This window comes from Salmo trutta, chromosome 2, assembly GCF_901001165.1.
Source record: "Salmo trutta chromosome 2, fSalTru1.1, whole genome shotgun sequence".
Lineage (NCBI taxonomy): Eukaryota > Metazoa > Chordata > Actinopteri > Salmoniformes > Salmonidae > Salmo > Salmo trutta.
This window is the reverse complement of record NC_042958.1, coordinates 32701104-32712573: the sequence shown is the minus strand read 5'-3', so window position 1 is coordinate 32712573 and position 11470 is coordinate 32701104. Positions and strand designations below refer to the sequence as shown.

Sequence of the window (11470 nt, the reverse complement as noted above, 5' to 3'; positions counted from 1 at the left end):
CCTCACCCAGAGAGCTGTACATGTCGGTGTGTGGTTAGACAGACAGAACCTCACCCAGAGAGCTGTACATGTCAGTGTGTGGTTAGACAGACAGAACCTCACCCAGAGAACTTTACATGTCAGTGTGTGGTTAGACAGACAGAACCTCACCCAGAGAGCTGTACATGTCAGTGTGTGGTTAGACAGACAGAACCTCCCCCAGAGAGCTGAACATGTCAGTGTGTGGATAGACAGACAGAACCTCATCCAGAGAGCTGTACATGTCAGTGTGTGGTTAGACAGACAGAACCTCACCCAGAGAGCTGTACATGTCAGTGTGTGGTTAGACAGACAGAACCTCACCCAGAGAGCTGTACATGTCAGTGTGTTAGACAGACAGAACCTCACCCAGAGAGCTGTACATGTCAGTGTGTGGTTAGACAGACATAACGTTGACCAGAGAGCTGTACATGTCAGTGTGTGGTTAGACAGACATAACCTCACCCAGAGAGCTGTACATGTCAGTGTGTGGTTAGACAGACAGAACCTCACCCAGAGAGCTGTACATGTCAGTGTGTGGTTAGACAGACATAACCTCACCCAGATAGCTGTACATGTCAGTGTGTGGTTAGACAGACAGAACCTCACCCAGAGAGCTGTACATGTCAGTGTGTGGTTAGACAGACAGAACCTCACCCAGAGAGCTGTACATGTCAGTGTGTGGTTAGACATACAGAATCTCACCCAGAGAGCTGTACATGTCAGTGTGTGGTTAAATAGAACCTCACACAGAGAGCTGTACATGTCGGTGTGTGGTTAGACAGACAGAACCTCACCCAGAGAGCTGTACATGTCAGTGTGTGGTTAGACAGACAGAACCTCACCCAGAGAACTTTACATGTCAGTGTGTGGTTAGACAGACAGAACCTCACCCAGAGAGCTGTACATGTCAGTGTGTGGTTAGACAGACAGAACCTCACCCAGAGAGCTGTACATGTCAGTGTGTGGTTAGACAGACAGAACCTCCCCCAGAGAGCTGTACATGTCAGTGTGTGGATAGACAGACAGAACCTCACCCAGAGAGCTGTACATGTCAATGTGTGGTTAGACAGACAGAACCTCACCCAGAGAGCTGTACATGTCAGTGTGTGGTTAGACAGACAGAACCTTACCCAGAGAGCTGTACATGCCAGTGTGTTAGACAGACAGAACCTCACCCAGAGAGCTGTACATGTCAGTGTGTGGTAAGACAGACAGAACCTCACCCAGAGAGCTGTACATGTCAGTGTGTGGTTAGACAGACAGAACCTCACCCAGAGAGCTGTACATGTCAGTGTGTGGTTAGTCAGACAGAACCTCACCCAGAGAGCTGTACATGTCAGTGTGTGGTTAGACAGACAGAACCTCACCCAGAGGGCTGTACATGTCAGTGTGTGGTTAGACAGACAGAACCTCACCCAGAGATAACCTCGACCAGAGAGCTGTACATGTCAGTGTGTGGTTAGACAAACAGAACCTCACCCAGAGATAACCTCGACCAGAGAGCTGTACATGTCAGTGTGTGGTTAGACAGACAGAACCTCACCCAAAAATAACCTCGACCAGAGAGCTGTACATGTCAGTGTGTGGTTAGACAGACAGAACCTCACCCAGAGAGCTGTACATGTCAGTGTGTGGTTAGACAGACAGAATCTCACCCAGAGAGCTGTATATGTCAGTGTGTGGTTAAATAGAACCTCACCCAGAGAGCTGTACATGTCAGTGTGTGGTTAGACAGACAGAACCTCACCCAGAGAACTTTACATGTCAGTGTGTGGTTAGACAGACAGAACCTCACCCAGAGAGCTGTACATGTCAGTGTGTGGTTAGACAGACATAACCTCACCCAGAGAGCTGTACATGTCAGTGTGTGGTTAGACAGACAGAACCTCACCCAGAGAGCTGTACATGTCAGTGTGTGGTTAGACAGACAGAACCTCACCCAGAGAGCTGTACATTTAAAAAAATATCTCATACAGATCACTTTGAACCAATATCACACCCTTCATTATGACATTTCCCAGCATGCTCTATTGCTTTGTTTCAATATCTATGTTTGTGCATTTACATTGATTCATTGGTTAATCATAGAGCTTAATAATTGGTAATTATTTAAATAGTCCCAAATAGATGGTTTGTAGATGTTTAGTACTGTAGGTGTTCAACTAATTGTCAATATTTCAACTAACTATCCACTAACCCTAACCTTAACCCTGCTATCTCTAACCCTAAACCTAGCCATAACTGGAGTAAGCTGTTGTATATCAGTTGCATTTGGTAGTTTGAGGATCTGTAGATCATCTTGATGGGACTATCCAAATAAAGTGTAACCTAACAAGGTTTATTCAGTTCAATTCATGTCCTTTGTGACCTCCATACTATTGATAATTGATTTATATTTTAAGTGAGAAAAAATCTTATGAAAGACAGAATTATGAATTCAAAACAGTTTTCATTAAGGTCAGAACAACCTCATCTCAAAAATCTCCTGTCAGCAACTTTTTACTTGGACTTCCCCTAAATGACACAGGATGAGAGTGGGCACTGACAGGGACAGGTTTTGGAAGGGGAACTCTATGGTCTATATAAACACATGGGCGACATTCACTTGACATCTGTTGGCGTGACTCTTCCTCCAACTGCATCTCTACCTGAGATTTTGAAGGTGAGTAGGAATTCTCTTCTCAATACTTTGTGGGTCGGTTTCCTGGACACAGATTAAGTCTAGTTCTGGACAAAAAATATATGCCAAAGGAAATTCCTCATTAAGCATGCTTTTTAGTCAAGGACTATGCTTATTCATTTTCAGGGAAACGGGCCCTATTTTGTGACTGAAATGTGCTTGTAAATCTAATTTGCGACCAAAGATGTATGGCTGGATATGTATTTTTGTTATGTAGCTGGATCAAAACATCATGTAGCTGGTTCACTTGAACAACTTGATTGCATATTCTTGAAGGAGAGAAATATCAATATTTGCCATTCACGATATTGACATGCTGTGTTCAAGCTCTCCATCATGATTTCCATAACAGTCTATCTTCTTTCAGAAGAGTAACACATCACATAAAGTTTTATGTTACAGAGGATGTATAAAGGATTCATAAAGAGCTTATAAACTGTTAAGCATTCGTTTATCGATCCAATAATGTTTAATAAATATAGCAAATGGTTAAAGCACATTTATTTATTTCCTGAATACTGAGCCTATGCCACTCTTACTGGGAATAATAACATTATAATCAGTATCACTGCAGGCTGGATTGGAACGAAGACACGGAACTTCACATGGAGACTGTGTTAAGTGCTGGTTTTCTTTAACCGATACTACAGTAACAGGAGAATGCATGCACCTGCATGCTAAAATAAACTTCATTGCAACGAAAAACCCACACAAATAAACCAGTGATTTAGCTGATCTTACGTTGATACCAGACAGCTGCAACTTTCCTTGTCTATGTTCTCTATTCCCGCCTCCAATGAAATATCAACCTATCAAGAGCATCGAAAACCGTAAGGCTGATGAACGTCAAATACTTATTATAAGAATATAGGAGTAGTAGGACTATACTTTATTCAAACATTTCATCTCAAAGGGCAAAATAATACGTGTTTCATTTGAAATAACTTTATTAGTCTACATTTTCATTTGATAAAAATGATTATATAACTCATCGCTATTACTTGATTTAGTTACACATTTCAAATGTTTAAAGTGCAGGGATTTTCCCCCCTGGTCTTAATTAGAAATTACTATACTTTTTAAAGATAAACTTTAATTAATGGATTACCAAACTTGGAAATGACATGTGGGATAAATTTCCACAGTAAATGTACCATGTTAAATGAGGAAAATCGTTATTTGAGTTGTATGGAACAATTGTCAAATAGATAAATCGCCCTTAGCCTGTTAAAAAAATAGGATTCATTTGTTCTGATGATAATACTCACCAGAGGACTAAATAGTCTTGAAAAAACGTTTCCACCAATTAGGACTAAAAGATCCGCTTTAGTGAGTGATAAATCGGTGTCCAATGATGGTTGCAATTGAGATCAGCTGTGCGGTTTAATGAAATATTACCTCGTTTTAGTACGCGGGATCGTTGCAATTGGCCCACAAGCTTACTATTTGCCAAGCACCAAAATAATAATCACAAAATGTCAACCTTTGTGTTATAACTGTTTATTACAAATGTATAAAATATGTAAAAACGAATAAGGAACAGTTAATGTAACTACTTATAAACATTTTATAAATTATTACATGAATGTAAAGTGCAATCTTTGGATGTGTGTAGTTTATTTGTCATTCTTTAACGACAAAACAAAATACGCTAAACAGGGTGGGATCTGTTGGTGTCTGTAAAATGAATTATGTGAGAAACGGCGGTGGAAACACCTTTATATGCAAATATTGATTTTTCAAAATGTAAAACAATTGGATCAATTTACCACAAAATCGTTTTGTTGAAATATCTAAAAAGTTTTGTTGAGCAAGAGCACAGGCAGCCAGGGACAGTGATGAGTAAATAATTTGGTGACATCTTGCGGTCTTAATGTGAATTACGGGGAGGGCAGTTACCCCAGGGGGCTAGTTACCTCCTAGTACCTTATATTGTAATGTCCTCCCACTACAACTTGTGAAAGCTTGCCGTTTATTAGGCTAGAGATGAAATAAATGATGATCTTGCTGTTGTGTCCATAATAATATCATCATGTAGGCTTTACCTGCAATTTATCTGCAAGCTTTTGGCTAGAGCGCATGTGCCAAGATCAGAGTGGGCACATATGCTATATAATGCAACATATGGTTTTTATGCAGATTTTAGAATATTCCTATGAAAATCTGTTACCAATTGGATGGAAACCTAGCTGTTGATAACAATCAAATCAATGATGTATCATGTTAGCTCATGAATATTGATGTGGTACCAGTGGTTCCAGATTATTGTCCATCCTGAAATATTTCAATGCATTTTGAGTACTCTTGTGTATATTTCACAGATTTAGTTTTTTCCATGATTTATGCCATCTTAATATGATATCTAAATATGAGAGTGACTAACAATATCAATGGGGGCCCCTAGAGGTCAGGTACTCTGGGCACAGCCTGGTCGGTAATTTGGCCAGGATTACTACAAATTTACCTAGCAGTAGACTAATATACCAATCTAAAACATTTTAACTGACATGGGTTAATTGATGCACTACCAAGTTTTGAAATTGCACCTTGTGAATTCTGCTATTCTAACTCTCAACAGTAAAGTTCCTGTGAGTAAGCACTTCACTGTTAGTCTACATAAAATTCGATTTGATTTGAAGTTGAGAACCCGACTGAGTTTCGATTGATTAGTTTCGAAAACATTCCCGGGGTCCTGGGTGCGGCCCTGGTTGCAATATGTTATGCAGTTATCATAGATACAAGCATTTGCTGCTTGTAAATACAGTACATATCTCCTTGACCACTTTTTTATATTTGTTTTATCTACAGAACAGCAAAAACTGTTGACCCCTGCTTTCAACATGTCTTCCTCTGCCCACTGTTCCGGGTCCAAGTTCCTTGGGCGCCTTAAAAGTCCCATCTGTAGCTCCAATGCTGAGCAAGATGACCACCAACTTCCCAAGTTTGAGCCCTTTGGGGAGGCTGTGGCAATTCCCCGTGGCCCCTCCAGTGATGGTACAAGATAAAAAGAATAAGTGTTGTGAGTGTGTGTGTTCATGTTCGTGTGTGTGTGTGTGTGTGTGTGTGTGTGTGTGTGTGTGTGTGTGTGTGTGTGTGTGTGTGTGTGCGAGTGTGTGAGAGAGAAAAAAGAGAGAGAACTAGTTAATTCTCTGTAATCAGTAAGTAAGTGATTAATCATATGTAATCAGATTAAAATACACAAAAATAATCACAATTTCTTACCCCAGTCCTTGGCTGTCTATGATAAATGAGATTAACCACATTACACAGCAAATTCCTCAGTGTTAAAAAAAGAGAAATTAACACTGAGTGTTAAATCAACACTGAAACCATTGAGTCTGTGGACCCATACTGACACCGGAAAAGTGTTAAATTAAGAAACTGCTTAGTGTAAAGTCTTATTCAAATATTTCCCAGAGTCCCTTGCCTTCCGAGTAACTGTAGAGTTACCACCCATGACAGCATTTTTTTTATTTTTTATTTAACCTTTATTTAACTAGGCAAGTCAGTTAAGAACAAATACTTATTTACATTGACAGCCTACCCCCACCCAACCCTAACCTGGACGACGCTGGGCCAATTGTGCACCGCCCTATGGGACTCCCAATCATGGCCGGTTGTGAAACAGCCTGGAATCAAACCAGTCTAGCACTGAGATGCAGTGCCTTCGACTGCTGCACCACTCGGGAGCCAGATAGATGGTGAGTGACACATAGATGGTTGCTGCATTCATCCACCAAGTGAGATCCTAAGCGAATATTTTACCATTAAAAAAAAATATATATATATATAAAAAGCAATACAATACCATTATGTATTTCAAAAGGCTTTATTTTGAGCGCCTAGTTTTATCCTAATACAGGGGCCTGAAACTCATAACCATGCACATCATTGTTATATTTCCCAGCATGCTCTAATGCAGGTAGACTTTTTCAATTGTTTGTTTCAGTATCTATGTTTGTACATGATTGATTAATTCATGAATTAATGAATTAATCTTATGCTACTCAAATGCTACTCAAATATAAATGACAGATGGCAAACATTTTCGAAACTAGTCCAATATTACTTGGATTTCATGTACCCGTTACTGAAATAGTTGTTCCAATTTAGATGGTTTACATAGTCTTGTGATTATACCTTGTCAATTCTTCCAGTAATTCTGAGTACTGGTTGCGGGTGCTAAATTTTTTTTAAGATGGCTATCCCTGCAGGTCTCTATTCTAATAGGAATTACACATAACCTTGCAAATTAGCTAAATGTGATTTTCATGTTTGATATGGCCTGTGAACTAATTATGTTACGTTTGATACAGTTAACTTAGGAGCAGTTTGCCGATGCCTGTATCATTTTAGCAGAAAAATGTGATCAATGACGTCTGACGCTTTGTTTTGTTGAACAACCACCTGACATGGCTACAGTGAGCATGCGCTATGGCGCCACTAGCCTACACTGTGTTGATGAAAGCATCTAGTAATGAACGTATTTTCGACACAATTGGCTGGAAAGCCTCAATGCTTCAAGAAGCTTTGTTTCCCCATCACTACTGTAAACCATGAGTTTCAGATTTGTACCTAAAGGGGTACAAACACTTGTCACTGTAGTGGTACACTGTAAAGTCATCCTTTGTACCTTTAGTTAGAACTGCATTATTGTATCCCAGTCCATACCTCAGGCCACACCAGGCCTACAAGTAGGTTTTCAAAAAAAAATTTGAAGGATTTGGGATTTTCTGTTTCCAGGAAACTTCCAACTAGGGTTTCTGGAAAACCTGGGAGTTTTGGGAAAGTTACCAGAATTTTGCAACCCTTCCTGCAAGTCACATTATGCTGGCTAGCAAAGTGATGTATAGTTAGAATAAGCAACAGTTAGATCTTTTTATTCACCTACAACCTACATTCAGAATGAGTGCCAGATTTAGGAACATTGTGTGGAGGCTGCCTAAAACATTTAAACTGCAACAAACATTTCTGTAACGAGTGCTATTTTTAAAACATTCATCGTTATGATTAGTTTAGAAAAACTTACGCTATTTATCTTTGTGTAGCACAAGATTAATCAATTAATCAATGTGCATGCACAAAAATAGATATTAAAACAAACAATTAAAAAAACAAATCTACCTGCAATAGAGCATGTTGGGAAATTATTGATGAATTCCCAAACTCAGTCCTAGGGAGCCCAAGGGGTGCATGTTTAGTTATTTGCCTTAGCACTACCCAGCTGATTCAAATAATGAATTCATCATCATCATCATGCTTTGATTATTTGAATCATGTGTGGTGCTGAGGCAAAAACCAAAACGTGCACCCCTTGAGGTCCCTAGGCCCGAGTTTGGGAAACGCTGCCATAGCGTTTGCGCAAGGTAGTCTTTTTGTCTTCTACCGAAACTAATACCAAACCAATCAGGTGGTTGTTCGACAAAACAAAGCTGTGGACTTCATTAATCACATGCTTCTGATAAAGTGACAGACGGCACACTGCTTCGAAGTAAACTGCTTAGCGATTTTGACACTTGCCTCTGAGCTTCGGTATCAAATGTAACATCAATAGCTGTATTAGGGTGAAACTAGTTCCTCAAAATAAGGCCTTAGGAAGAACATATGGTATTGTGTTATATCATATTAAATAAATAAATAACATTCACTTAGGATCTCACTTTTAAAAAAAGGTGCTAAGTAGAACCATACAGGGTTCTTCGGTTTGTCCCCATAGGGTGACCCTTTTTGGTGCTGGACTGAATACGTTGCAGAGGGTTCTATCTAGAACCCTCTATATAGGGTTTTTCAAAGAGCCCCCTGTATATGGTTCTACCTTGAACCCCCTATGAAGGGTTCTACCAATAACCATTTTATCATCTAAAGGTTCTTCCTAAAACTGTCTTCCTCAATCATCTAAACTGGAACAACCATCTCAGTAACGGGTGAAATAAATTAAATTACTAACAGATTGGATTAGTTTAGAAAACTGTATGTAATTTATCTTTGTGTAGCATAAAATGTATCAACCAATCTATGTGTATGCAAAAACACATTATAGAAAAACAAACAATTCTGACAATATTACTGCAATCAAGCATGCTGGTTAATATCATATATAGTTCAATGTAGAACCCTTCCTTCCAAAAACTGTTCTTAGGATGTTAAAAGTAGTTGGTAGAACCCTATCACAAAGAACCCTTTTAGAACCCTTTCTTCTACATTTAGGACATAAAATGGATGAATGCAACAATCATGTCTCTGTCACTAACAAATACAGTCATGGGTGGTACATCTACAATTTACTTGAAAAATAAGGCACTCTGGGAAATGTTTGAATAAGGCTTTACACTAAGCAGTGTATTAATTTAACACTGTTCTGGTGTCTATAGGTCCACAGACTCAACTGTTTCAGTTTTGATTGAACACTCAGTGTTAATTTATTATTTTTTATCACTGGAGAATTTGCTGTATAGGCCCACAGGTTTGTGGTGTGCCAACTTTGCTCGGCCGAGGTGGTCAGCAGACATCCTTGTTCCCATTTTGACTTCACACTCAGACCTGACACCCTGAAAAGCACCCTTTTTACCCAACAAGTTTAATCCAAAATATTTTACATTTGTTACCTGGTTATTTAAACATCATTATTTAGCTTGTGATCTCCTTATTTGCAGCCACCCTGGAATGTGTGAGAGTGGACATGATGCAAAATGAGAACAAGAGCGACCACCACTGTCACTTGTACGAAGGCAAAAACAACATTCTCATCGTCCGTAGGGCTCAAGAGTTTCAGATGACCCTCCAGTTCAACCAGCCCGTAAATCCCAGTGACAAATTCCAGATTGAGTTTTACATTGGTAAGAAGATTTTACACATTTCCACCAATGTACTGTACATTCCTTTCTGCTGGTTAAAAATGTCATTACATGCATTGCTTGACTTCACTGAGGGTGATATATGAAAAACAGTATTCACCATTTGGTAATAGTTTTAATGGGAGCGGTTGGTGTGATAGAGGTGAAGTTGCATCTCAATACTAAAATTCTTCCCCTCCAAGTCTCCTCTCTGTCATCTGTGTTTAGCCTCTGTAGCCAATCAGAAACACTAATTAATAAAAGTGCCAAGTTGAAAGAAAAACAGATTATTGACATATTCCCATCTAAACAGCTGTAACATCTGTTGATAGTAACCTTGGGGTTCCTCCCGATTCTCCAGACTTCTCCCCAAGTGTGCACTTGCAATTGCACACTTCCCATCATGGATTTAGGGAGTTTCCACTATTGTTGAATCCATGACAGAGTGTGCAAGTGCACACTTCGGAAGAAGGGTGTAGAATAGGGATGTGTCCAGGGTCTCTCTCACACATTATACTGAATGCTTACATCATACTCACAGGGGAATTGATCAAAAGAGTTGCCGCTCTATGTGCTCGATTCAATCCATATTGCGGAGGTTCCGCGGTATAGCGCGATTGAAATTTGAAGGTAATTTCCGATTGATATGGCAGCGTTTACTGTGAATGCAGTCTACACAAATGCAGGAACTGTGCCTTTAAAATTAAATCGCTCTATAAAACGGAACTTCCACGATACGGGACTTCCACGATACGGAACTTCCACGATATCGAGCCCTAGGTCCTTTAGTGTCAGCTACAAAACTGCAATATGTCAACTAAGTACAAACAAAGCTTTAAGGACAGCAAAGTGACTGCTTAAGAAGTATGACACCATTTTTTTTGTTATCTTCAAACGACTTACGTTTCACTTATGCCTTGAAAAGGCTTTCATGCTCAATATATTTTTACCTCCCCGAATGTGGTGTTGTCCTCTTACATCTGCTGTGAAATTCTTAGTTTACTGTGTTCAAAAGGTTTTGAGAATAGGGCATAAAAAACTAAGCAGAGAGCACAATATTACACAAAATATCCTTTAGCCTACATTTATTGGATTTGAGAGAGTTGTTGCGTGATAATTGTGAGGCACTAGTAGTACCCTAGTAGTCCATCTGCAGTTAATGGTTTGCAGTGGTGTAAAGTAAAAAATACTTCGAAGTACTGCTTAAGTACTTTTTTTTCGAGTCGCTGTACTGTACTATTTATATTTTTGACAACTTTTTACTTTTACTCCACTACATTCCTAAAGAAAATAGGTACTTTTTACTCCATATATTTTCCCTGACAGACAAAATTACTTTGTTTCTTCAATACTCATTAAAATAGTAGCTACTTGGTACCATTTGTTACCAACTGAGGTTAATTATTTGAAGAATGTACCAGAAAGTATCGATTGTTACCACATAACGTCATATTGAATACTAAGAGTACAGTGGAAACATGAGTGTCTACATGTGTTGATGTTCCCCTGTCATGTCACCGTCTCCCTCAGGTATCGATACCTACGTGTTGAATGGCACAAAGATCATCGTCGCCTTTGACGGCTCACAAACTGGGAATTGGACCGGCCGCATGATACAGGAACAAGAGGATGAGTGCGTGGTGGGCATCACCCCTTCTGCAGATGCCATCATCGGAAAGTACTACACAAATGTGGCGGTCATCGGTTACAATGGAATCTCAAGGACACAAAAGGACTCTGGAACAGACTTCTACCTGCTGTTCAACGCCTGGGCGTCCAGTGAGTGGAATCTTTGTGGATTTTTGTTTGTCTTCTGAGGACTGCTTAAGATAAGATAAAACATATGCATTATACACCCCTTATGGGGAAAAACGAATGATTTCACATGTGGAAAATCACATGAATTAACTTGTGACATTCAATGTTAAATCATGTG

At 39.5% G+C, this 11470-nt stretch overlaps 1 protein-coding gene across 2 annotated transcripts in view; it reads left to right on the top strand.

The window, feature by feature from the left end:
• The first annotated feature begins 1924 nt into the window (after positions 1-1924).
• The window catches only part of LOC115154145 (coagulation factor XIII A chain), a 36760-nt gene continuing 27214 nt past the window's right edge, over positions 1925-11470 (top strand). The window contains exons 1-4 of one of the 2 annotated variants that reach the window (XM_029700083.1): positions 1925-2683; positions 5510-5695; positions 9355-9537; positions 11065-11313. In XM_029700083.1, coding sequence (XP_029555943.1) covers positions 5542-5695; positions 9355-9537; positions 11065-11313 — 586 coding nt within the window. In that variant the 5' untranslated portion in view covers positions 1925-2683; positions 5510-5541. Of the gene's footprint in view, positions 5696-9354; positions 9538-11064; positions 11314-11470 lie in introns of both variants that reach the window. The other variant, XM_029700073.1, reaches the window with a different exon arrangement.